The sequence below is a fragment of the Pteronotus mesoamericanus genome, unplaced genomic scaffold (assembly GCF_021234165.1).
Source record: "Pteronotus mesoamericanus isolate MK-2021 breed Mesoamerican mustached bat unplaced genomic scaffold, CSHL_Meso_final contig_75, whole genome shotgun sequence".
Lineage (NCBI taxonomy): Eukaryota > Metazoa > Chordata > Mammalia > Chiroptera > Mormoopidae > Pteronotus > Pteronotus mesoamericanus.
In genome coordinates this window covers 10,260,281-10,287,953 of record NW_026555249.1, presented here as the reverse complement: position 1 = coordinate 10,287,953, position 27,673 = coordinate 10,260,281, and the positions used below count along the sequence as shown (strand labels likewise).

General features: G+C 46.0%; 2 protein-coding genes and 1 pseudogene across 2 annotated transcripts in view; 2 read left to right on the top strand and 1 right to left on the bottom strand.

The window, feature by feature from the left end:
• MROH2B (maestro heat like repeat family member 2B) overlaps positions 1–6,151 on the top strand; it is a 57,845-nt gene extending 51,694 nt beyond the window's left edge. The window contains exons 39-43 of the mRNA XM_054583999.1: positions 3,375–3,530; positions 3,816–3,950; positions 4,331–4,433; positions 5,575–5,640; positions 6,045–6,151. Coding sequence (XP_054439974.1) covers positions 3,375–3,530; positions 3,816–3,950; positions 4,331–4,433; positions 5,575–5,640; positions 6,045–6,151 — 567 coding nt within the window. The remainder of the gene's footprint in view (positions 1–3,374; positions 3,531–3,815; positions 3,951–4,330; positions 4,434–5,574; positions 5,641–6,044) is intronic.
• Positions 6,152–14,981: 8,830 nt separating this feature from the next.
• The window catches only part of C7 (complement C7), a 52,301-nt gene continuing 39,609 nt past the window's right edge, over positions 14,982–27,673 (bottom strand). Inside the window, exons 15-18 of the mRNA XM_054583974.1 lie at positions 25,818–26,009; positions 21,462–21,552; positions 19,011–19,195; positions 14,982–16,185 (exon numbers count right to left, since the gene is read on the bottom strand). Of these exons, the coding sequence (XP_054439949.1) occupies positions 16,004–16,185; positions 19,011–19,195; positions 21,462–21,552; positions 25,818–26,009 (650 nt within the window). The 3' untranslated portion in view covers positions 14,982–16,003. The remainder of the gene's footprint in view (positions 16,186–19,010; positions 19,196–21,461; positions 21,553–25,817; positions 26,010–27,673) is intronic.
• Positions 18,865–18,965, top strand: LOC129079059 (uncharacterized; annotated as a pseudogene).

The following is a 27,673-nucleotide window of genomic DNA, read 5'->3' as shown; positions in this document are numbered from 1 at the left end:
TCAGGTAGTGCTTGTAGCTGATAATGTCGGTGTCTCACCCATATTCCTTGGCCTGGCCCTGAGGTCACCTGCACAGGGGTCACCTGAACAATGCCAGAACAGGCTGTGGCTTCCTGTGTTTCTCTGCCTAAGGGTACTCTCTGGCCCAAGAATCATAATGGGTCTGAGCAGGTTGGGCCCAACATTGAGGAAGGACCCTCAAGTGATAAGAAACAGGAGTTTGTAGCTAAATTCCCCAGCTTTCTCACCCCTTGGGATTGGGCTCCACATTCCTACAAGAGTAACACACTCAACAATATTCCCTTTTGTAGCTTTTGTCTCTTTCCTGTCTCATTCCCACTCCCCATAATGCTTCCTGGGCTCACCTCCCAAATAAATTACTTACTCCTAAATCCTCATTCTCAGTTTGCTTCGGGGGGAACACAAGTTATGACGATCAGTTATACCCCATACAGGGCTCAGGACCCAGTAAGGGTGCTCTTGCCTCCAACACTATCTTTTCCACATCCAAGATTTAAAGACTCAAAACACCTATGTGGCTCATTTCCTCCAGGAGTCAGTATGAACTGTAGTTCGGGGGCCAAGTTGAGCCCAGAGCATCTTTTTGTAAATTGAGTTTTATTGGAACACAGCCATGCTCACTGGTTGCATAACGTCTGTGGCAGCTTTCCCATTTCATCTGCAGAGTTGATTAGCTGTTACGGAAACCAGATGTCCTGCAGAGTCCAGATGATTTACTGTCCGGCCTTTTAGGGGAAAGTTTGTCAACTCCCTGATCTAGTCCACAGCCCTAACCTCAAAAAAATATCAGGCAGCAATCCTGGGCAAGGGAAGGTCATTTTCCTCTAGAACTTCTGGGAAACTCAATTTTATTATTTATTCTTGGCGTGTATTATTTATTCCTGGCCATAGTGTACAACTCTATTTCCCGTCTAACTTAAATCTCTACATTTGTGATCTAAACCTATCTTTTCATGTTGTGTTGTCAGAGGATATGGAAGACCACTCATTGCCTCCCTCTGAAACATTAAGGCTTTATTCAATTACCTATTTACCTCCAGTCTCCAGACTGGAAAGTCTTCATTTCCTTCATTATTCTTCACAAACCTAATTTTTCAGCTCCTTAAGTATTTTACAAGCCAGTGACTGTGTTGTATCTCTGAATGAGGCCTGAGAAATATTGAATCTAAAGAAAAAAGGACCTCTCGAGTCCACACTTTCCTGATTCATTCATTCCTTTTTTTTTTTCTTTCAATCTTGTCCTTTCTTCTTGACTCTTCGACAGAATTTCTTAACCATACAGAGCTCCAGATTTCAGCCCGCACTGAATGCCCATAGTCAATAATTCCTCAGATCTATGTGCGTCAGTGCCCCTTGTTTACATACATGTTATCTTAAACCTCACCTTTGAAAGGAGCTTTCTGCTCCTTTCCAACTACTTTCTCCGGTGTATCAATGTTACCTTTAATTCTCATTTTGTTCTCAAAAATGTTCACTTGGCTCCCACTCAATTTAATATCTTCTGTATAATCATAAATATGGTTCTTTATCATTGCGCGGAGAGTTGGCGACGATCTTTAACAAAGGGCTGAAGTTACCCCTGCAGAGCCCCATCTGTCTGTTAGGTTTCCCTGGGTTGTTTTTGATCCAGTGGTAACAATCCTCGTGGATCTGAGCCTCCAATAATCACAAGCTCGCCTCCAACGTTTGTGTTCAAGAGAATGTTTTTCTGTCTTAGTGCAGAAGAAAAAAAATATCTCAAGTCTTGCTGGTTGTTAGGTTCGACCTTTCTCAATCCTAATAGGTATAAATTCCCATCACATTTGCATTAAAGTTTGATAAAACTTGGGTCTCAGCAATGACATGCAATTTATTCTCCAGTAATGCTCTCTTTCTGCAAATATATTTAACTACAGTTCATGATACTTTGCCCTCATAGTTTCTATAGATTAAGCATACAATTTTGTAATCTCCAAATTCCCCCTTCTTTCCCCCCCCCCCCCAATATTTAAGTATTTTTCTGGACTTCTCAGAACATGGCAACACGTCCGTGAAACGGTGGAACGGAAAATATGGCTGCCGTCCCGAGCTCCAGGCCCAGTTTGCTGCTCTCTCCCCTCCGGTCACCCTGAGCAATCGCCTTACTCTCTGTGACTCCATCTTTTCAGCTCCAAACAAGGACGTTCACCTTGAGTGTCGCCCCCAGCGCCCGAAACACCCTGCCACTTCTCTTTTCTGCTCTTTCATCCTCCCCACCCACGGATTCTCCCTTAACTTATCCTTAGGTCGCCGATTTTGAAAAATTCAGATTTTTTTTTAAGTAAATATCTTTTAGGTACTTTGTTATTGATCTGCTTTCTTTTAAAAAAAAAATGACACCTTTTAAAAATCTATATTCTGACCATATTTGTAGTACATTTAAAGAACATTTCTACCATACAAGGTCATATCTCACCTTTTTTGTGTAACTTTTCTGACCCTTTCTCAAGAGGCTATCTTTATTTTTTCTGGAAGATCATTATTAACTTCCTAGCATTTCATGGCATTTTGTACATGCAGTTCGCCATCAAAATTAACCCCTCTATCTTCTCCCCCTCCTATTCATGGCAATGGTTTTGTGGACCCTTGTTTATTGTTAATCTACGTAACATTCTGCTACACAGGACCTTTTCTTTCATCCTTGTGCTCCCCCGTAGGTATTTTAAACTAATTTTCTAGACCTTGAGGGGAGGGAAACCCTCCAGAAAATTCATCAGAGTTTGTTAGAACTCTGAACCTCATCAGCAAAGTATCTGAGATCATAGAAGGGCATCTTTCTCACCCTTTTGGTTCTTAAGATCATTGCCTACCACCCAGGACAACAAGCAAGGAAGTTCCATAATTACCGGAATAGTGCTAAACACCTTTTGTTGTTGATCCCCTCTTCTCTGAGACCCAAAGTCCAAATTTCCGAGCTACCTATACTTCTGTTAAAAAGTATTTGGGATCCTAGAGAAGGGTCCTCGGCCCTGGGAAGTTTAGATTAGAGGCTCCATGACTCTAGGCTCGTGACGAAGTCAGGCTGATCTGTGGAAATAAAAAATAACTGGGAACCCTGCCCTGGCTCTCCGCTCCCTGCTTCTCATTCCTGTGGTCGCATTCCCCCAGGAGCTACTCAAAGGCAGAACCCAAGCCTCCCGCTCTTTGGCGTCACTTAAACCCCAGGCCCGTGGTCACTGGAACTCTTGTAGTGAGTGTGGGTCAGAGGGCTGCTGGAAAGGGACACTTGGGGCTGCGACCAGACTGCACTGGGCAGGGTGGGGGCGGAGCAGGGGGTGCTGGCTGGAAGTGGCCTGAGAGGGGGACTCACCCACAACACGCATCTGTCGCCACAGGAACAGGATGATGTGAGGCTGACTGCCATCGTCTTATTTGAGAATCTGGCGTCCCTAACAGGAAGAAGGTGGAAGGTTTTTTTTGTAGAAGAAATTAAAAAGAGCATGATATCGTTCCTTCTCCACCTCTGGGATCCCAATCCCAAAGTTGGAGCTGTAAGTGGCCCTTGCACAGACACCTGCACCCTCCCCACCCGCCGTGGCCAGATGTGCCGGGACGCCCCGTCTGAGCCCGAAAGCTACTTCTCCACTGCTGGCTTCTCTCTCGCCATCTCTTCCTGCGTTTGCTCTTGCTCCCTTGACATTAGGAGGGTGCAAACACCGACTAGGAAGCCCTTCCCACCGCTGATTTTGCCCCTTTCCCAACACTAGTCAACATTTCACCCTTTGGAAGGTGAATCCAGTGCTACGGATTGTGATGCAGAAAACTCTGTCTTGCAGGCTTGCCGTGATGCCCTGATGGTCTCCATCCCTTTTCTGGGCCTCCAGGAGCTCTATGGGGTATTAGATAATCTCCTTGATGGTCAGGATCCACCACGGGCCCGAGATTTCTATAGGCAATTCTGTGTGAAACTGGTGAGTGTGCCGTCGACGGGGCCTGAAAAACAATACAGGCAAGGGTCCCAGCAAATCCCAGAAAGGCAGCCAACGGGCAAAGGAGCTCCAGCCAGATGCAGAAGGGTCTTGGAAGGACAGCAGGAATCCTTGGTATCCCGCCAGAGTTCCCAAGTCCTGGCTGGACTCTGTTCTCCTCGATTCCAGAAACACCTCTGTGATTTGTCCTGTAAGCCCAGTACCTTTCTGATTCAATTTAGGTTGGAACAGCCTGAGAGAATAATTAATGCCTGTGTGAGTTTCACTGGCCTTTAGAGCTCCCACCCTAGGGCCTCTTGGATGCTGATTCTCCTAAAGGGTCCCTTTCCGGTTTCCCTCTTTGCAACTCTTCTCTCTTCTAGGCCAAGAAAAACCAGGAAATTCTGTGGATCCTGCACACACATTCCTTCCCCTTCTTCAGCAGCAGCTGGGAGATGATCAGGAGCACAGCTGTCAAACTCACAGGTGAGGGCAGGCCACGCCTCGCTCAGGTGAGTCTGCTTTGCCCCTGTAACTGTGCTCTGACTGCAGCTGCTCCAATGGGAACACTCACGTGACGGGTGGGACAAGGTACGACAAGAAAGGGCGGGGGAGGAGAGAGCGAGAGAGAAAGAGAGAGAGAGAAGAAAGAGAAAGAGAGAAAGAAAGAAAGAAAGGAAGGAAGGAAGGAAGGAAGGAAGGAAGGAAGGAAGGAAGGAAGGAAGGAAGGAAGGAAGGAAGGAAGGAAAGGAGGGAAGGAAGGAAGAGAGAAAGTGAGAAAGGAGGAAAATTTTGCCCTGCACCATCTTCCCTGGAACGATCAAAACTATTCTCTTTTGCACATGAAAACCTACAACACCTTCTGACATTGCAACACCCACTTTCCACACTGGGCCCTTTGTGCTTCTTCTGGTCCCAAGTCATTGCTCCTTTTTTCCCCCAAGCCTTTCCTCCACGCCTGCTGCCCCTTGCCTAAATGTTTCCCTTTGTATCATCTCTTCTCATAAAACAATACACCCCTGCTCAGGGAAAGCTGAGAGCCTTGGCTGCAACACAGCACTAGCACAGAGTGCGCTGATGTGGAGGTGCAGACCTTGGCTCTGCTGTGTGAGTCTGGGCAGTTCACTTCACTCGTCTGTGTCGCTTCCTTGTCTGACTTATACAATGACAGCGCAGAAAGTGAGTGAATCTCTAAGGACCCTTCTATCTTGGAATTCTGAGTCTTCTCATGACGGCTGTTCCAACTGATCCAGCCCACAGGGGAGAGGCCTACTAACTTGGCCACTTTTAAGAGTGAGGATTCTTTAGTGGATGGTGTATAGGACTCCACTATTAGGTTGTGAATTTTTTGAAGACAGGGACCATATCTTACGCACATTGAAACCCTGACAATCATGGGCACACCCCCCCGGGGGGACGTAGTGTGAGCTTTCTCAAATACACCTCAAGTGAGTGACCATTCCAGATATGGCACTCACGCCCCAACAGACGTGACCCTCCTATCATCCTGGGGGGCAGGGGCAGGCGTAGTTTGCTCATTCACTAGCCAGACCATTTAACCTCTGACCAGCTGCATGGCCTCTTCCTCTATAGTGAAATCAGTCCTCTTTTCTCTTATTGGTTTTAGACGCCATTGTTCTCAATCTGACCAATCAGTATGTGGAGCTGTTAGACAGAGAACAGCTGAATGCTCGTGAGTACCAGCCCTAGTTTCTGCCCAGTGTGTTGCTGTGTTCTGAGAGGAAGGGACACCACTGCTGCTCCAAATTTCACGTTAGCCCAGCAATTGTCTCCGACGTCCCATGAACATGGGAATTTCCCCAGGGTATAAAGTGGTCTCCAGCCCCACTCCTTTGCAGGCATCATACCCAAGAGGCTACAGTTTTCCAGGTGTCTGTTGAGCACAAGGTCAGGATCTTCTCTTACCTTATTTCAACTTTCAGAAGTTGGAATATTTCAAATCTCGCCTTTCAGGGTGACATAGGAGTGTGAGAGCCTGAGCCCACCGTGACCCTCAGCGGGGAGCCTCACGGCCGCCCAGCTCGGGCCTGGGTGTTCCTCCCTCGCAGGAGGACTTTGCCATTCTCTCCATTTCAGGGCTCCAGGCGCTGCGGCAAGACCCCTGTATCAGCGTGCAGCGAGCAGCCGAAGCTGCCGTGCAGACCCTCCTGAGAAGGTGTAAAGAGCTAAGCATCCCTCCGTAAGGCGGCAGGAAATAAACCGCTAGGCTTTTCCGTAACCGACTCCTGTCTTCGTCCTCGCGTCCTCCCACTTGCAGCGTCCAAAGGAGGGACAAGGCGCCTGGGGGGAACCTCGGGATGGTGGTGGGCTCCTCGCCCGCCAGGGCCTCCACGAGTCACAAGTCAATCCCACAAATGCACTTGAGCAGCAACCGCCACAGGGCTTTGCCACGGGGCAGCCCTCTATCTTGAGACGCTCATACGCCAGCAGGTGCCCCAAACTGTCAGGACTTGAACCAACTCTGCTGCCATGAGGAAGGGGGCCGCTGCTATTTTCCACACACAGCCCTTTTGTTCTCATGCATTAGCCAGCATCGAATTACTACCCACATGCCTTTCTTTCTAATAAGCCACCTTACAATAAACTTGAACCTGTCATGTTCTTTCTTGCGTTATAATTTTTGTGTCAGGACTTTGCCCGCTACTTTTCCACAAAAGGCACTTTCTGACATTCTGTTAAGTCTCATGGTCTCCTCCCCGATTTTACCCCAGAGCGTTCTTCCCTTTGAGTCATGTGTGCGCACACATGTATATGTGTGAGCACGTGTTATACTTCTATATAGCACTCCTGACTCTTTTCCACAGTGCATACCTGAGAGGTTCCATACATGAAATTACCTACATAAAAAGGAGCCTCTGACACAGAGTCTGGCCCTCATTGAACAATAACACGCTCACGGTGATTTTTTAGCAGCAACATTAAGTTGGTGTATCCTTTTTACAAATTCTTGTGGCTTCCAAGGCAAGGTCATACATGCTGGTGCACTCTCTTGAGTCACTCACTTTGGGGGAAGCCAGCTGCCGCGTCAACAGGACCCCCAAGCAGCCCAAAAGGAGTTTCCGAGTGAAGAACAGATGCCTCCGTAAACAACCTGGGAGATCTTCCCAGGCACTTTAATGCTCCATCGCAGAAATAAATCCAGGAGCCCCGGTGAAAGTCTTCACACAGCGGAAACCTGGCACACTGATGGGATTATGAGATAAAGGGCAGAATGCCCAATTACATCTGAATTTCAGGTAAACGATTTTTTTTTTTTTTTTTAGTTAAAATACGTCCTGATTATTGCCTAGGACATACATATAACAAAGAATTATTTATTGTTTATTTAAAATTCAAATGTAACTGAGCATCTTGTGTTTTATTTGCTGACAATGCTACTACATTCTAATGAGAGTCCTGAGCCAGAATCACACTAAGTTAAGCTCGTCTTGAATTCCTGAACCACAAAACTGTATGAGATAATAAATCCTTCTTGCTCTAAGCCACTGAGTTTTGAGGTAATTCGCTATGCACCAGTGGGTAACTATTACACAGAGGGTTCATGATCCCACCAAAGTTGTATGCAAATTTCTGGGTGTAATTGCATAGGTGCATTTTCTGGGTAATAGCTTTCATTAAATACTTAATGGAGTCGGAAGGTATTCCCAAGGCTAACATATGAAACGGAGCAAGGAAAGAAGGCAAGAACTATGGGTTTAGTTGACCTCTTTTGGCAGGTTCTTTAAAGTCAAATGACTTTTCAAAATATCTCTGTACAACAGAACTTCCTGCTACAATGGGAAAGTTCTGCATCTATACCGACCTATATGGTAAGCCACTGACCAAATGTGGCAACTGAGCACTTGAAGTGCGGTTGGTCTCTCTGAGGAATTAAATTTTTATTTAAGTGTAGTTAAATTTAAGTGGTCATATATAGCTAGTAGTTACAATGTTGCACAAGACACTTTCAGAACACGGGACAAAGAGCCATATAGAATTTGGGCTGAGCCACCCAAGAATTGTAGGAAATTCTCAACAAATGTATAAGTTCAGTGACACAGAACCTTGACTTGTACTTCTTTGTAAGTCCCCATTATTACTCTCCACCCCACCCCCAGCACCCAGCAGAGAGTCCTCCTCATCACTGATTGACGGAAATTAGGTAGAATGGCCACATGTAATACACATCACCACTGAACCTTTATCTGCCTAAACCCTAATCTTAAAAAGTTTTCTCCCTGACAAGAATTTCCAAGACTTTTTTTTTAATCATATCCCAGCTCCACCTCTAACACCCGTGTTACTTGGGAAAAATCATACGATCCCTCTGTACTTCAATTTCAACACCTGTAAAATTAGGATAATAATTATCTATGTCAGGATGCTATTGTGAGGATTAAATGCATTCCTGCGCACATATGGCATTGAGAAAAGTGGCACAGAATCATTAAGTACATGCTAACTATATAATATAAGTATTAATGATATTAACAAATGTATTATTAGAATCACAAATATTAACATGAACTCAGTGATTAGCACACAAAGCCAGCTGATTACCCAGCCCCGATGTGGCCATGTACTGGGCCTTCTTGGGGGGCTGGCGATGAGGCAGCCCCTTCACTGGGAAGATCCCCGCTCAGCAGCTCGCACTACGGCTCTGGCCGCCTCTTAGCCACCGCAGTGCCCCCGCGGAGCCTTCCGACCTGCTCTCGTATCAGGCAGAGTGAGCCACAGGCAGGCTGTGCGACAAGAGAAAAGCGGACCTATTCACTCTCCCCAGCAATTGTGTCTATTAATCCCAGCGACTGCTATTCGCTCTAGAGAGTTGCCCGCAGCCCTCCCTGCTGCCTGTCCTCCCAGTCCATCCTCCCTCGGCCTCTGCAGTTCACTGATGGGATCAAACACAGACAGATAACCCAGGTGAGAGAGGCCTCTTGAGGGTCTTGGAAAAATGGAACGACTGAAGCAGCACATGTTCGAGCACTATTGAGGAAATTACAGATCCTGTCCAGTCTCACTCCTGTTGCTTGCCTCACTACTGTTAGCCCATGTAATCATTTTTTCAGCTCGAGTTTTCTTGAGGGATAGAGAGTCTGCGATGGTCACAGACCGCTTCATGGTCTCGCGCTGCTTTGCAGGGCTCTGATTCGGGATGGTTTGCAATGCAGTACTCTGTCCTTCAACCCGACAGAAAGAGCCAGTGTTCTGCTGGTAAATCAAAGACGTCCAGCTTGGCCGACCCTGATGAGAAAGCAGTTTCACCAGAAAAGAGGAGAACAAAGATCAGAGGTCGGAAGGAAGAAACTGGTTTCCAGAGAACAAAAACAGGGGGGTTGCATAATGGGAATTGTCCCTGTGTGACCAAAGTTTTCAAGGATAAAATACAAGACCAGCTGCTTCTTCTGAAGCCCTCAAGAAACTCTGAGATTATAGCAAAGATTTTCTAATAGCGTTTATTATTACCTTATTTCATCCTCAATCCCACCATTACCCTTCATCTTACCTAAGTACAGAACTGGCAAGTTCATGGTCAGTCAGACCTGGTAGCAACCTCGAGCTAGCCGGGAGCTTTGATTTAGGCGCCTGAGAGAGAACAGCTTTCTGACAAGCAATTTTACACAGCTGCAACTGGGGATGATCCTTTCTTGCCATTTCTCTTTTTTACTCATTTACTGCAGATATCCTTAAACTGGGACAGTACAAAACATGGGAGGGGTCAAGAGCAAAGTGAGGAAAGAGAGTGGGTTTTATTACAGAAATGTGTATGTCTATGTGTGTAGAAAATCCCAAGGTCGTGACCTGAGAAATCGCCTTGGCTTCCTCTACTTTGTCAAACCATTCATCCAACAAAAGATCCTCACTCATCTATATTCCTTTTGGATGAAGTGTCCTCAGTTTTATTTATTGAATTATGTGGCTTTTCCAAAAGCAAGAAAAATTTGGAAACACAATTTTATAAATATCCATGATTCATAGCTTCTTTTTCGATCTTAGAACCACCCAAAAACACAAGAAATCCTTTCTTCTACCTTACCTATCACTTCTTCCAAACTTTCTCAGAGGTAGATTTTGAGGATTAAATTGGCCAATGCTCTAATACCTTCTTAACTGCAGTTGTCAAAAACAGGCCCTCTCTTGGAGACAGAGTCTGGAGAATTGCTCATTAGCCTGCAGAACAGGTTAACCAGGACCTTCTATTTCCAGAGAGAGAAGAGGGCTTTTGGAATTTGTTTACCCTGATCCCAGTGGAATCGTCAGAAAATCATTAATTACCCCACATCCAACCCTCAAGGGCTCTGCTCAGGGTTGGGCTCACGAGACCGTGCCAGGCCTGGGGACAGGCCTGGTGGCATGGCCGTTTTTCAGTCCATAACATTCTATGGAAGATAGAATGAAGCTCCCTGTGACGATAGCAGCAAGGTTTTGCTAAGGGATAAAGATGGCTAAATAACAAGGCACAAACACTGAATGGCAAATCAAGTTACACGGTATTTAGAGAACAGTGGGAAGCCAAAAAGTTCGTGGTCAAGGTAGCGAAATGATAAAATCAGGGCTTTAGCATGGGACTAACACAGTAGATAAACTGGTACATCAGAGAGTGGGCGATGGGTTTTTGGACTAAGGATGTATTATTATAAGAAAAAAAAAATGAAGGACCACTTACTAGTAAGGAGATTGAAAGAGTAATCAAAAACCTCCCAACAACTAGCCTGGACTTAAAATACTACGCTTTGTCTTTTGTGCCTTGGAAGTATGTCCAAGTTAGTATTCCAGAATAGCAGCCCTGTAGATGTAGCAAGAGACCGCCCCCCACAGCTCATTAACTCCGCCCTACCCAGGAAGACGCAGCTCAGACGTGACATCCCAGGTCCACAGCACTGGGACGAGGCCCGCAGTGTGGTGACACAGGATGAGCACCCCCCTGGGAGGCACAAGACCCATCTCCAGATGAGACCTTCTGCTAACTAGCTGTACAAGTATGGAAAATGGACATTATATTGAGTATTCACAGGCAGCCTACTGAGCAAGAAGGGGCCCAGAACCATCCAAGCCCCCGCCCCTGCCAGTCGAGAGGTGGTCTGGGACCAGATCCTCTCAGGGGCCTTCCTCTCACAGTTCATGCATTTGTGCACCATGTCCGCAGTGAACGGCCAACCGTTGCACTGTTAAGAGACTCGGGATCCTCTGAAAGTCTTCTCCTCACACCAAAGCACTGAATCCTAGAGGGCCGCAGTCGCCCATTGAACGGGCTTGTCCCGGGTCTTCCATCGCACCCAATTTCAGGAGTTCCTCTTGGTGCTCAGGACCTGGGAGTTGAGCTAGGGCCCTTTTTAAATACTGTCACAATGCACGCTTGGGTTGCACATGGTCTCACTTTACACCAATCCGGAGCCTTTCGTGCGAAGCACTTTCTTTTGAGGATGTCTGGTAAAACTTTCCTTAGATGAGAAAACTCCACTATTACAGAATATTCCTTTGACACCTCTCTGTGTTACCAGCCAACGTGGCCAGCTGATAGCTCCGTAACGGTCAGTAATAATTCAGTATTAATTATGCTTCACTCTTCTGGCCAATGGTCGTCCGCCTCAAACCTCCCTGACCCGTCAGGTACCCAAGGCCCCTCCCCTGGAATTCAGCACAAGTCTCCTCGCCTAGGGATGCGTGGAAATAACAGTGATGACGGGACAGTTCCTTATGCTCGTTCTTCCACAGGAAAGTGACTGCAGCCTGTGGATCAAGGGCAACATTGTATCGTCTTTCTTTTCCTGTTCAGCCCCTCACCCTCAGCCCGTTCCTCGTGAAGCAACAGCACTCGTTTTATCTGGTCTTGTTAATCTCTGGCTGAAAAAGGAAATTTTCCTACATGACTGATGTTTGGAGGGTAAACCTGGAGTTTTTGCCTGACGGGAATAAATAAAAAGACAAATTGTAGGTGCTTCAGTTGCCACAGCAGGGACTCCTATCATGCCATCAGCTTTCACGTCCCCAAATGTGCAAACTGCCTGGAAGACCAAGGTAATTGAAAGTTGTGCATATACCTCTGGTTTCTCAGATATTAATGGAAATTGCCTCCTACTGTGGTTGCTTTCTGGCTCAGTGTTCTGAATGGGAAACAGGTCATTGCATTCCTAGCACAAGTAGTGAATACACTTTAACTAGTTCATCAAGGAGGAAAAATCTCAGTGGTCTGGTACATAATAGGACTGTGGGCACTCAATTCTGCTTATCCTATACCAAGGATGGCCCCATCTCTCTCATTCTCTCTCCCCCCACTTCTTCTCATTTCTCTTCTCTTGATTCCCCTCTCCTCCCCTCCTCCCTTTACTACTTCAGAGAGAGTAGTAGAACACACATTTCATCTTATACCCAGAGTATGTAACATCTTAGTTTATTTTCAAGTTCATGATGACCACCTCCACTAGGTATTACACTTGTCTTACATATAATCCAAATGCTTATGATGAGTTAGCGGGTGTGTGAGTTTGTGGCTATAAGAAATTTTGGTGGCACAGAAAGTATAGAACCAATAATAAATTGTGGGGTTCAAATATTTTTATTAATAGACCTCTTTATCTTAACCAAAAGGCAAAGTGATTGATGATTTTCTGTGCAGATACACAGTAAGCTGTTGCAGGGAATGCTGGGTCAACCAGCTGCCCAGCCCCTGCAGTGGCCACTTAACAACAGGATGGGCTTACAGTTGCCACATGAAGCTGAGATTAGCCATGACCTGCCCAGTGGACCAGGGGACCCTCACTCAAACGAGCTACCTCGTCTAGCTGGTCCCTGGGTAGAGTTCCCGGGGTTGCTTGTCAGATACTCCTGCTGGCTACTCGGCACTCCCCACGTACCCCACCTGAATACCAAGAACCTTCCCTCTGTTTCAAGGGGATTGCAGGTGTCTTGGACTGCGGAGGGTGGGGGGAAAGGTTACCTACAGAACCGTTGGGAGGGGCTCACTAAATTTCAGGGCATCGATAGCAGCCCTTCCGTTGGTCAGTGATCAGGAAACGTGTTACATGTCACAGGAGGGCTCTGGCCAATGCAATTAGGAGATATTCTGAAGCAGCTTCTCTGCCCAGGTGACCTACAGGGGCCACTTCAATTGTGAGCGATGACCTGAGGGACGTGGCTTGGCTCCCCCTTCTCTCGGAAGTTAATGATGAATAATGCACCAGACAACCTCCTCTTCTCCCTCTGTCCCTCCCCACCCAAGGTCCAGATGACTTTAATCTGAGCACTTTCTGCCTCCTCCCCCACGGCGCTGCCCCAGCCTCACCAGCTGGCCTGAGGCAGAGGGACGGGGCAGCAGGGAAATTCTCACACTCCCTCGATTCTCTTTGCAATCAATTTTCGTGGCAGAAACTGTCCTTCTCGCTTTCCTCAAAGCCCTCTCTTTAGTTATTTAAGACCTTATTTTGGAAGTCTCAAACATTTTTAAAGATTTAACGTTGAAAGTTACTTCCTCCTTGCAGGCCCACTGTAACAAATCTAATTCTCTTACAGACAATTGTGAATGTCTCTGTCTAACTAGAAGAAAGGCCAAGCAGAAGAATGTTCAAAAAAGGCACAAAATTACGTATTTCAAGACAACATCTTTCTACAGCCTCATTCACTGCTCCCCCTGTCTCCAACGGCTGGCTGTGAACCCCGTGCTTCTCCTTCACTATCTCCGTGAAACTTCTTTCTCAAACTTTAACTGTCCAATCTGCTGGGGGTAGGGGGGTTTCCAGGCCTCTTTCTCCTATAGCATTTCACAGTGCTGACCATGTGCTGTGCCTCAGTCAGGAAGGGGGTGGTGGTACAGCAGTAGGCACCTACCTCCACATGAGGTTAAGGCTGGGAGGAGACTGAGCTATCTCCTTCCAAGTATGTTACTGGTCCAACCCTTTGTTTTGAGATCTGCATCTCAAGGCGTTTTCAAATCTATCCTCCACCCAGGGTATAAATTAGCTCCATAATAAATTCTCACAAACACCATTGGCCTCAGTTAAACATTTCTGAATATTCTTGTTTTTAATCAATTTGACCTTACCTCTTTGAAACTTCCACATATTATATTTGAAACGTCACTCAAGGGACAATTTGGTAGGTAACGCTTGACCTAGGTGAGACATGGGTCCAGCCATGTGGAAAATAGTATGGAGGCTCCCCCCAAAAAACTATAAGTAAAACTACCATCTGACCCAGCAGTCCCCCACCTCGGGGGATATAGCCAAAGGAACGGAAATCGTAACCGTGAAGAGCGGCAGGCAGCCCCATGACCGCCGTCGCGTTATTCCCCAGCCAAGACATGGCAACACCCTAAGAGTTCAACCAGGGATAAGCGGAAAGAGAAGATGTGATGTAGATGTGCAGGGGAATGCTATGCAGCCTTTTTTAGAAAAGGAGAAAACCCTGCCACTTGTGACAATATGGGTAGACTAGGAGGGTATTACTCTAAGTGACATCAGCCAGACAAAATTATGACATACTGTATGATCTCACTTACATGTGGCATCTAAAACAGTCAAGCCCATAGAAGCAGAAATTAGAATGGTGGTTGCCAGGAGCTAAGGAGAGGCAGCAACGGGGAGCTGATGGCCCAAGGGTACCGAGCTGCAGTGATGTTGGGTGGGTATGTCCTAGAGACCCACCATACAACACAGCTAGAGCCACGGGCAAGCTACAGCGCCTCTTGCTAGCAACACTGTAACAGATGCTTAAGATTTTCTAAGAAGAAAGATCTTATGTTGTATTACAATAACAATAATAATAATGGGAGTGGGAGGAAACTTTGGGAAGTGATGGATATATTTACAGCTTTGATGGAAGTATACTTATTCCCAAACTCATCAAGTTGTTAGTATACATTACATGTGCACAGCTTTTCTACCTTGATATGTCAATCATACCTCAATAAAGCAGCTTAAAAAATAAAAATATACTTTAAAAGAACACATTAACTATTCTTCATGGAAAGACTCTTTAAAATTAAACAGAATGCAGATCAAAAAATTCCAAAGGATAGTATCTTTAATGAGTGTTTTAATCATTGTCATATTAACGAAAGCTTTGTTGAAATGTATTCATCAGTATCAGAAAAATACAGAGATAGTATTTGTATATACAAGCATATTTTAAGTTTCATTTAAGCTCACTCACTGCATCTCCCACAGCTGTTTTCTTTTTGTTTTGTTTTGATGAAGAATGAATAAGGGCTAAACTGAATGCCAATGCTTCCCATCGATCCACCTCCATCGCCCCTGAAAAATCTGGTGTGTGTCTGCATCAGAGAACACGGATCTCTCTGACGTGCAAGCTTGCCGCAGTCAGGCGTGAACGTTCCTGCTGCAGAAAAGGGTGTGGAGCAAACTGGAGGTCTTGGGTTTGACACCCACTAAATAAAAAAAGCCCCCAAGGGAAGACTGAATCATGTGTGTTCTCAGACAAAAAGGCAGAAGGTGCCCGTGACCAAGACATGGAACATTCGGCTCTGACAAGTCAGCGTCTCCATCTCCTGGCAAGACGAGCAGCCCGCCCTGCCGTGCGGCTCAGGGTGGAGGATGAGGGTCCTTCCTGGGATGGAGTAATTGCACCTGTCCTTCTCCATTCAGGGTCCCCTTCGTGTTTGGGTTCACTGAGCAGGGGGCTGCCCCTCTGACCTTTCTGTTTCCTGATCCAGCTGCGGAGGGTGTTCTGGCCCCCGGGACGGTCACCCAGTGAAGGCCCATGGGGCTAAAGGGAGCATTTGAGCTTCTCTGGTCTAACCCGCTAATTTTCCGATTAAGCCAAAGTCCAGGGAAGTGAGCAATTTCTCCAAGAACACAGCTGACTCAGGCAGAAACTCATGACCATTCTTCAGCCTGACTGATATTGTTTTAAAAAAGGAAAAAGAGTATCTGATGAAGGGCTGGCTTATGTGGGCAGCTGGGGGCTGAGGAAGCAGGGGAGGAAAAAGAGCGTGCCTCCCGCTGGGGACACTGCAGCCTCAGTTATGCATGAGGACGTTTCCACAGGCCACAGGCCACAGCCGTTGCTGGATTCCGAGCAAGCCGCTAGCAGCCGGGAGCCTACTGGGCGTCCCCCTCACAGGGCTCTATGCTGGTGACCGAGACACTCTGCCCTCGACACCTCAGGGCGCCAGCCTCACACTCCGTGAGCGTCCGCTGCTCGCCGTTCACCTCCGCGCAGACGCTGATGCCTTCTTCCTCGCACTCCGAGGCCTCTCTGCAGACACACTTGCTGTCCTGGGCTGCAAACGCAAGTGAGGGGGCTCACTGGCACAGGTGGCGATGGCAGAGGCAAGGCCCTTTACCTCCCTCCAAAGTCACCACGTGGTGGTGAGCGACCCAGAGGAGCTCCTGCCTCTGGGGATGGAATCCCCCCCCTCCCGCCCCCACCCCGCTGCCCAGGCAAGCAGGGGACCAGGGAAGCCAGGCATTCTGCTCCACTCAGAATTAGCAGGTTTGGAAACCGGTGCCCTGCTCCCTACTGTTGTTTGGACCACAGTGGTCAAGAGCAGTCCGGCTCTCCTCCGCCAGGCTGCTGTCCCCGTGAGTCGGAGCCCGCGTGGGGCCTGCCAACCCCCGACCACATGAGGAGACCTCGGCAAAGAGCTGAGGGCCGAGGGTCAAAGAGAGACAAAGAACCAAAGAATTCAATTTGCTTCGAGAGAAAGGGCATGAAACACCAAAGGCTGCATGTCCCAAAAAACAAAACAAAACAAAATGTCAGAAATAAGCTGTGCAATTGTGTGTACTGAAGTTTCGGGGCTGGAATACACCAGCCAGGTGTCTCCAGGAAGAGAGTGACAAGGGCAGCCGGTCACTTGTGGTGACTGCTGAAACCAAAGGGTCCCAGACACAGCTGCAGTTACGAATGCCATCGTCTGCACTGCAGAGAGACGGAGAAACCAAGGGCAGTGACCCAGCCCGCCCCGCTTGGGGGTGCAGCTGACACCAAGGGAGGCGGGCCATGCCCGTGGTGGTGGTCAAGGTCATCGTAAGTGCCACTTGGACACAGCGCTAGAAATACTGAATGACAGCTCCAGGAAGTGGCGGCTCTCTGTGTTCCCTTCAGGTCCTCAGCTCCCTCTAGGAGAGTGTCAGTGCGGCACTGCGTGTGCCACTCCCCAGCCCCACACCCCTCGCCCCGAGGAAACAGCCCCCTCATACTCCCGCAGCAGCTGGCTCGAGCCTACCCCTCGTCTTGTTCCAATACGTGTATTTTGATAGTTCCCTCATATTTACGGCAAGTGAGACTTCCTTTTAAGAAAATGATATAAAGTTTCTTTTTGAAAAAATAGTTATTATGGGTCTATTTCTTATGAAATTGAGATTTTTACTGACATGCAGGTGTGCTTCAGAGTTATATGTATCCAAGACGGTTCTATAAACAATAGAATACTTCTAGCATGAGGTCACAAGATGTCAAAAATAGTACAACACAATGAATACAGCTACGTCTTCCACAGCCCCAACTACAGAGAGGAGGAATAGGCAGCAACCAAGTCTGGAGGGAACCGTGCTTTCGGGTGGCCTTCCCAGGTGGCCAGAAGCCCAGAGCACCCCCCAGGAGGAGGGCGTGGGGCCAGTCCGTGCCACGGAGACAGCTGCCCTGGACACCAGGCCCTGTTCCCCCAGCTTCGCCTCTTCTGGGCCTCCTGGCCTGGCGGCCAGCACCAGCTATAGCTTCCACCCACACTGCCCCACTCAGTCCTCACTGGTCACCCCTCGTCAGCAGACTGGATGGACAACAGGCCTCTGTCTTTGCGCAGAAGCCACGGACACGCTCCCTGTGTGGTTTCTGTCCGGATCAAGCTTGTCTATGGCCAGCAAGGACCTCAAGGCTAGGGCCCTGCAGCCATGCCTCGCATGCGCTCAGGGCTGTCCAGCAACCTGTAGAATGGGCCGGAGACTCACCATGGGAAGGCGTATTTTCTTCTGGAAATGGCCCATGAGAAGTGACCAGGGGCCTGAAAGGCCATGAGATTTTTGAAGGCACCTGGACTCAGCAAGGCCTGGGAAGGAGAGACCAGTGGCCTTGCGAGCTGCTTGTCATGATGTAGCTTGGCTGGTCTGGATTCTCCACAGGTGCCAATGGCCTCACGTGACTCTAGAGAGGGTGCTGTGGCTCTTGTGCCTAAGCAGACCCGGGGGCTGGGAAACCACGGGAGAGGCCATTTGTGGAAGGGCCCGCGTGAGCTCTAAGGGATGGGGGTAGGGGGGTGTTAGCACCACAGTTGCTGACCCAGCCCCGCCCCCTGAAGGTACTGCACGTGATAGGGAGTCCAGAGCCTAGGAGTGGCCTGTACCGTGGATACCAGCCGCTGACCAGATTCTTGCTCAAAGCAGAAGAGAACTGGTCAAATTCAGGCCAGGACTCAGCCCCCGACCCAGACATGGCCCAGGGACGGGGAAGGCTCTCTGCCGGCGTGAGGGCTCAGTGGACTTGCCAAGGTGCGGATAGAGCTCCCTGGCACAAGTGGTTCAGGCCTGAGCCCTTGCCCCTAGGCCGGCTGGTTGCGCTGCGAGGTAGAGCACCCCTAGTCAGCACCCTGCACAGGGACACAAGGGCACAGCTGCCCGGGTGCCGGAGGGCGTGGGGAGAGGGCTGTTCTGCCCCGGTTTTCCCCTCTTGGAAAAGCCAAAGCTCCAAGTACACGATATGGATGACACGAGGACAGGGCAAAAATCACGAAGGCAGATCGGGGCTCCCTGAGGTTTGAGAGGACACTCATGCCGGAGCGGGCGGTCCTTGGCCCCCAGGTCCTTGACCCAGCCTGCTTCCCAGGTCACTCTCGGGCCAGTCGGAGCCTTTGACATCCTCGGTGCCTGCTCGGCTCTGCTGCTGAACCAGAAAACTATGTTTCCCTAAACCTCAGCACTATTGCTTTAGCAGTTTTGCAGTTTCCAATAAAAAATTCCCTTTTCTCTCTTCGGCGGCACAGATCCTAACATAAGAACGATGCAGAGATGAGCGCGGCCCCTGCACAAGGGTGACACGCAAATTCGTGACGCATTCCACGTTGTTGTTTTTTTTTTTTAATAAGAGAAAAGAAAAAGAAACGTCCCTTACCGTCACATTTTTCCCACAGGGGACACGCGTCGCAAGCTTTCTCGGCGGAGGGGGGCCGGGCGCAGGTGTCCCCGCCCACGAGCGTGAACCGGAGGCCTTGGCAGCGCAGGGCGTGCAGCTTACACACCGTCAGGGGCAGCACGCGCCCCCTTCTCTCGTCCCGCGCGCACACATCCAGGGACGGCCTGGAATGAGCGTTTTTAATCACGTTATTTACAACACGTTCATTCTTTAAAGGATGAGGGTCAGAAGCGACAGGCAAGGCCCTGCGCTCAGGGTCTCAGGTGCTATGATCACAGAAAAAAGTTGGAACAGACACTCGCGCCCCCTTCATCTCGAGGGCCCAACCCCCGGCAGGGGTGCCTAACGTTTGGGCATCTCTGGGCCACGCTGGGCAAAGAGTCATCTTGCCACACGTTGAATACACTGTCACACGCAATCAGAAAGTAATCTCGTAATGTTTTAACTAAATTTACGATTTTGTGTTGGGACTGCATTGGTAGCCATCCTGGGCCGCAGGCAGCCCGCCGGCCGTGGTTGGACACCCCTCTAAATGCATGTGTTTTGCTCTCGATTTGCTCATGATGTCTAGGAGCTGAGAGAGCTAGTGTCGATCTAGTGTCATCAAGAACAGAACAGATGCAGCAAATTGGAAAAGAGGGCGAGATGTGCTAGGGAGAGCAGGTGGGCTAACGACAGGACAGGGACAGAAAGTACGCAGAAATCCGGCACTCAGAGCTGCGGTCACGTGGGGCCACCGACTGCAGGACACACGTGCCCTCCCAACCCAGCGATTGGTGACTGACGTGAAACTATGACTGAAGGTGAAGCTTTGCTTCAATGCCATGTTTTTTTGTCTACATTTACGAAGTACTTTAGAAATATTTCCATAAAAAATGATTCCTTTTTTTCTTACGCACTGGTGCCAAAATGATGAGATCCAGCTTTTTAGAAATGTCACTGATAAAGCAACTACATTTCTGAACGCTGATGGATAAGGAAGGCATCACCGTAGGGAAAGCTTAGACAACAAAGTATTATTGTACAGCAGACAATGTCTATCTCTACTTGTGTATATATTTAGCTCTAATGTTTTCTTCTCTGACTAAGTGCTAAATTTACTTGGAGTTACTTATGCAATGAAAACAAATCCTTATATGTCTGTTTTTTCTGCTTATTTAAATATAACCACTTGAAACAGCTTAAAAGCCAGAGAATTGACCAGGCCACCTTGTTGCCAGGATCTGATATGTAAACTCACATGCATGGGGTCTATAAACAGCAGGCAGCAGGTCAACTGAATGAATCGGGGAAGTCGGAAGGACAATGAAAGGGAATCAAAGCAAATAATGGTTAAGAGGAAATAACGGCAGTCAGAATGTTGAGGCCAAACACCATTGCCATTCATGCTGTTTTGTTGAATTCTCCTTCCCACAAGGAGTCCCTCCTGGTCAGACACTCCCACAATCGCCGCTCCCCACTGCAGGTGTTTATGGAGCTGGGTGTGTACTTCGATGATAATAATAATTGAAAGCCAAGTGATTGGCCAGTAAATTTGTGTCGCGATTAAGTCCAGGGCATAGATATATTTTTCCCACTTGCCTCTCGGGGGCCTCTCCCTCTCCCCCACCCCCCTGCTTGGCAGGCTGCTGCATCTCACACTTCGACAGACCTCCTTGTTCTCTAGCTCTGGGGTCATTTGATCAGTGGGAGCAATAGTAGGAGACTGGAAGGGGAGGGGAGTGCAGGTCAGGGGCTTATTTCCCCAGGTCCCTCCTCAGCTGCTGTCTCCACCTCTCCCTGTCTTTAGGTTTTTATAAGTGCTCCTGTCTTGCTCCATCAGGCGTGGGCATGGATATGTGCTTGCGCTGTGACCCGTCCAGGACACCTGTCTGTCCTTTACTTCCCCACACTCCAGTTAACAGTCCCACTTGTCACTCTCCTCTGTCTGTCTTAATTTAATCGTGCTGTCTGTACCCAGCTAGGACCATGACAGGGACACCTAGGAACTCCCTCAGGTCTCCTTCTACAATGAACTTGTCTCCAGCTGGGTGGCATCTTGTAAAGCAACCTAGAGACAGACGTTTCCGGGATCAGAAACCCACTGCTTCTCTCACTGTGGGCACTGCTTCCTGTCTCAGGAGGCTTTCAGCCCTAATCCTCTCAAGCTCTAAATCCTCAGGTGGCAGCGTTGTCCTTTTGCGCCATTTTACATGGAGGACAGGCAGTGCTCCAGTAGTCCGGTAGCCTCTCCTAGCCAGGTTGGATGCCTACAGTGGTCAGCCTGGTGAGCCAGGCAAACAGCTGCCCGCAGATAGAGCAGATTAAAAACCACAGATCCTTAATTCTTGGTGAGCAGCATCTTGGATCCAACAGAGACTCGCACCTAAAGAACCCTTTTATTTTTCTTGAGTAAAATGGAACAGAGAAGTGAGCCAAGACAGGCCTTACCGACATTCATTGGGCAATTTGCACACACATCTTGAATTCCTCACTTTCTCCCAGGGCTGGCATTTAGGCACTGCCGGTTTCAGAGGGACATCTAAGAAGCAAGAGATACAGGAGGTGCAGTCATCGGGAGAAGAGCTTCTTTGTGGCCAAGAACATACTGTTTACATTGTTGAACCTGGCTGGCTCTGCAATAGTCTCAACTGCAACAAGTGTGTACAGTAAAAATATAAAGTGCTGGAAAGCATTTTACAAGAGATAGAGCATTCTTCAGAGCACCCTAAAAATAATGTCATTGGTCATGGTTGCTACCTTTATGGGAGCATTTTCTATCAGCTATGCATTCTTTATACATTGTCATACTTAACCCTCCTTAACAAATGTCCATTTAAAAGATGAGGAAAGTAAAGAACGGAAAAGTTAGGCAGTTGGTGCCAGGTCACACATATACAGAGTGGCCAAGCCAGGATTCAAGTCCACGTCTGTCTGAATCCAAGGCTGGTAGAGCAGGCTCCCTTGTATCAAGAAGCTGGTGTCTAGTGTTCGCTTTGGCAGTGCGTATGCTAAAATTGGAATGATACAAAGGAGATTAGCCTGAGTGCTGCGCAAAAATGACACACAAATCTATCACAGATGCAGACAACAGGAGGGGGCTAGACTTTGGGCAGTGAGCAAGCAGTAAATTATACAGATGTTGTATTATAAAGTTGCACACCTGAAGTTAACAAAATCCTATCAACCGATGTTACTCCAATAAATTTAATTTTTTTTTAAAGTTGGTGTTTGTGTGGATGGCATCTTGCCCACTGTACCTTTAATGGAACAGAAAACAGAAGTATAACTTGACTTACACATGGAGAATTCCCTGAAATCCCCAAGCTCTCACATGTAATGTCTAAGCAGTCTCTCTTCAACAATGAGTAAATGTTTGGAGGTATTTACGTTAATAAAATCCTTTCCATTGTTTTATGTTTTCTACAAATTGACCAAAAGTTAACCATCATTCCAATTTTGACAGGAAAACACGTTGGTCCAGATTATGAGAGCATAATTTGACCTGCATTGCTTTGGCTTTACTGGCTACAATGTGAATACCCATATTTTGCTGTGCATGATGCACACGTTTTTGTCCAAATTTTTGAAGGAAAAATAAGGATGAGCATTATACATGGGTAGTACTAATTCCACATCTATGTAAATGTTTTTAATTATTTGATTTATGTTTATGCATTAAAAATATAACCCTAGAAAGCAATAATAATATCCGTATGCAAAATAACACCCTGGAATACAATAATCAGTTTCGTTTCTAAATATAAATAAATAAATAATTGAATTAAAAACTTTAAACAAAATATTTTTTTCCCCTGAAAGTTTGGGCCAAAAACGTGGGTGCACATTATACATGACAAAATACAGTAATTACAACACTCCGCTATTCCCTCCTCCTGCCAGCTTCTTTACAATGGAATTTAGTGCATTATAAAACCAGTTACCTGTTGAAGAATATATCTATAAAGCAGTAAAAAAAGGGCTGAAGAGCATGTTTCCATGAATGCACAAACTATGAAATACTTCCTAACTTTGGAAAACTTAAGAGCTTTTAAACATGACAGGAAAATCTTGTGAACGAGCCATAAACTTGTAGAACTAGTAGCAACGTGAAGTACACCTGCCACGACCCACAGCGTCTGTAACAAGTGTTCCTTCTTTAAACACTTCCCTTTAAGCGGTGTTATCCTGAATACTATGTAGTATCTTGAATTGTATCCCAGACCATAAAAAGGATATTAGTGGGAAAATTGGTAATATAAGAACAAAGTCTGCAGGTTAGTGAATAGTATTGTAATAATACTCATGTCTTAGTTTTGACCAACTAAATTATGTTGTTATGTGAAATGTTAACGTTATGGAAAGGCAGGTAAAAGGTAAATAGAAAATATATTTTCAATTTTTCTGAAACCTAAAATTGTTTCAGAAAAATTGAAACAATTATAAAATTAAGTATATATATATACATATACACATACTTAATGGTATTATCTAGGTCAGTGCTTCTCAACCCAGGGCAATTTGTCACTAGGGGGCGCTACTGACATCTAGCAGGTGGAAATCAGGATGCTGTTAAATTTCTTACAATGCATAGCCGACTCTTCCACAACAAAGAATTATTAGGCCCAAAATTCCAACAGCGCTGGCATTGAGAAAATGTCATCTAAAATGTACCAAATCTAGAGTTCAATGCTAAAGCCATGGATGTTATTTCTGCATTATGATTAGAACTTCATTTGCTAATCATTCTTAAAGATGAAATTTTAGATTTTAAATACTTGCTAAAAGTTATTATAATTTGTGAAAATTACCTGGAGAATTACCTAGACCAAAAACTTTTGCATTTAAAAAGAGCATAACTTTGCTTTCTTCATAACTCCATTAACCAAATAAACACGCAATTAGGGCCCACGTAGAGTGCGTACCTTTACTATTTTAAAACCAAATTACCTTCTCATCAAGACTAAACAGTAATTGGGTGGAAAATATGGGTTTGGTGTTTACCAAGGACAGAGTTTCAGTGTGGGAGGTCATCCCGAAGCTCTGGACATGGACCCTGCTGATGGTCACACAACAATGTGCGTGTTCCTAACGCCACTGGACTGTACGTTTAAAACGGTCCAGGTGGCAAATTTTATGTTATGTATATTTTACCACAATAAAAAAGACTACATATTGATACAGCAGGTATTTTAAAACATTAACTTTGGAGGCTGACAAACCTGAATTTTTGTTCATTAGAGGCTTATTTTAAGAGTGGTTATTATTATCTACATCTTCTGAAAACGTGCAGGTCCGAAAAACATTCTTAATTAAAACTGAAATAGCATTTGCTACTAAGTGGGAGGAATGTCATACCAAATTGTGCTAGAAAACAGTTGATGCAAACAGTTTGGAAAGACGAGCACATTATTCCTTGAGAATTCAAGAGCAACCTCATCAATTGCACATTGCTCTCTTTCCCTGCAGAATTACTGGCGCAGGTCCATTCCTGAAAATATGCAAGTAAATTGCGAATATGCAAATAAATGTGCATTTGTGCTTCCGTGAATGCAGAGAAAAAGCAACCATCCCTGCCAGGGCCTCAGACACGGTGCTGGCCATTCCATGGGATGGGCTGCCCTCCTCCTGCATTGCCTGCATTGCCTGCATTCCCTGCATTCCCCTTCCCGCCGCAGCCGTGGCAGCATCGGTCACAGGGAGCCTCTGCAGCCTGCTTTTTGCAGCTGTGCCATCTAACTCACCTAAGAGTACCACTCACGGAATGTAGTACTTCATTCCCACTAGAAAAGACAAGTTTCAGCACCAAATTCAAAATCATAGCCTAGGGAAATAAGAATACCATATAAAAATGGAATGCAGGAGAGTTTTTCTTTCTTTCCTCTTTTGAATTATTTCAAACATTTTTTAGTTATTTAAAAACTATAAACAGCCCTGGCTGGTGTGACAGTGGGTTGAGTACTGGCCGGCGAACCAAAGGGTCACCGGTTCGATTCCCAGTCAGAGCACATGCCTGGTCCCCAGGAAGGGGCATGCGAGAGGCAACCACATTGATGTACCTCTCCCTCTCTTTCTCCCTCCCTTCCCCTCTGTCTAAAAATAAATAAAATCTTTAATAAATAAATAAATAATGTAAACAAAGAAGAAATTAGAGGTTATTTTAAAAAACAAATCCATTTCATCTTAAATATCTCTGAAAAAGAAATGATTTGGCTTTCCAAATCTTTTTCCACCATTAGTTCTAAAATGCCATTTTAATTTGCTTAATGTTCAAAAATACTAGATTTTTGGGTTTATGCTATTCATAACAACTTTACAAAGCGTAGCACTTTTCCTTCAATACTTCCACTTTGCAGTGTGAAATGTAAATGCTTTTAAAATTTTAATTTCAATAATGCTAATAAACTCTCTGAAAGCCCATAAATAAAACATACAGAACTTTATATAATTATTATCTCAGTTTTGTACTTAATAAAAGTATATTTAAAATCAAGAGAAAACCAGAAATTAGCTTTTAAAAATCCTTTTCCTTGGCACTGTAATATAAAACTAATCTTTGATATTAAAGATTTCAGTCAAAATTTAAGAATCACCAGGGCTATTTTTGCCTTCCTTTCACCCCGTGAGTCTACGTGTGCCATGTAACAAAGCTTGTTATTCGGTCTATGCACGGACCTCCTTCTCACAGAGGGACAGGGATGGAGGCGAGGACTCAACAGTTACAGTGACTCAGGGCCAGCAAGGACGGCTCCCAGGGCTACCCCTCTCCTGAGGGCAGGTGTCCTCAGACAGACGTGGGCTGCTCACCTTTACGCACACAATGGACATCCTTTATCACAGGACTCCACTTAAGGCTGGATCCGCAGAGAAATGTCGAAGGACCTTCTAAGGACATGCCATCTGAACAGGAAAAGGTCACCTTATCGCCAATTGCATAGGAGGCTTTCTGGGGGTGACTCTGAATGCCATCCATCAGTGTGGGAAGAATACAGGCCACTTCTAAAGATAAAAAAAAAAAAAAAAAGAGCAGAGCGCAAGGGTCATTGCTTTCTTGCACCACCTTTTTAAAAATACGACAGTCTTGAATGTCACTGACAGACTTGCTCTGCTCTTTCACATTAGAAGACAAGAGATGTCCCACTGCGCCCCACATAAAATTGACCAGTGAATGTGTGAAGACCAAAAGAGTTCCTACCCTCCAAGCAATGTGACAGCTTAAAATAAATTAGATCATAAAGAGTCCTACAGTCTGGCCTGCAGTCAAAACCAGACTTTTCATAGCTGCCACTTACCTCTCTGGTCTGGTTAAGTCCCACTAGAATTTTTCCAAGAACTGTGTTCATTTGTGTGTCATTAGCATGTCTTGAACTGGATATTTTACTATCTGAAATTTTTGAAGAACTGCCTTTAACCTTGCAGCCATAAAAGTGTGAAATATTATTTAGTTTCTCATCTCTTCTTTCTTGTTTAACTAGTTTATTAGTTCAAATTTTCTACTTGAATAAAGAGCAAAGAGAAAAATGAGAAGCACGCATAGTGATGGAAAGCAAGTCAGAATGCACAATTTAAAAAACCAACCTTGATAATCTCTCTAACGGACAATAGTCTACAAAACACAGCTCTACTTCTGCAGCAGGAAATCCATGTATTCATTCTTTCAAAACAGCACTTACTGAGTGCCTCTGCTTTGTCAAGTGTGTTGTGTGCTGCTGGGGTTACAAGATACAAGTCAAGTTTTGAAGGTCCAAGCTCCAGAGAGAAAGGAAGTCTAAAGTGGTAATGACAACATTCGGTAATGCCCTTGTCCTTGAAGTATTTGCAAATTTGGTGGTAGAAGAGAGTGGGGCAATGTGGAAATGCTGCTAAACTGAAGAGAAGTATTCGACTTAAAGGCTCAAAAGTTGAGTGGAATGTTAGGCAGTCTCACAGGGCTAGGATTATAAAATTAGAGTCCAGTCCTGTTGAAAAGAAGGGGCCTAGGTAAACTGGGGCTCAAATCAATGATTCGGAACAGAAGGAAGAAATAAACAATCAAAAAAGTGAGTAGAGGCTTAGGAACCTCTGGGACAACTTTAAATGTTCCAACATCCAAATCATAGGCATGCCAGAAGGAGAAGAGGAAGACCAAGAAATTGAAAACTTGTTTGAAAAAATAATGAAGGAAAACTTCCCCAATCTGAAAAGGAAATAGATTTCTAGAAAGTCCAGGAAGCTCAGCAAGTCCCAAAGAAATTGGACCCAAGGAGGAACACAGGACACATCATAATTAAATTATCCAAGATTAAAGATAAGGAGAGAATCTTAAAAGCAGTAAGAGAAAAGGACAGAGTTACCTACAAAAGGAGTTCCCATAAGACTACCAGCTGATTTCTCAGAAGAAACCCTGCAGGCAAGAAGGGGCTGGAAAGAAGTATTCAAAGTCATGAAAAGCAAGGACCTACATCCAAGATTACTCCATTCAGCAAAGCTATCATTTAGAATGGAAGGGCAGATAAAGTGCTTCCCAGATAAGTAAAGCTAAAGAAATTCATCATCACGAAGCTCTTATATGAAATGTTAAAGGCACTTATCTAAGAAAAAAGATGAAAACTATGAACAGTGAAATGACAACGAACGCACAACTATCAACAACTGAACTTTAAAAAAAGATCAAAAACAAAAAC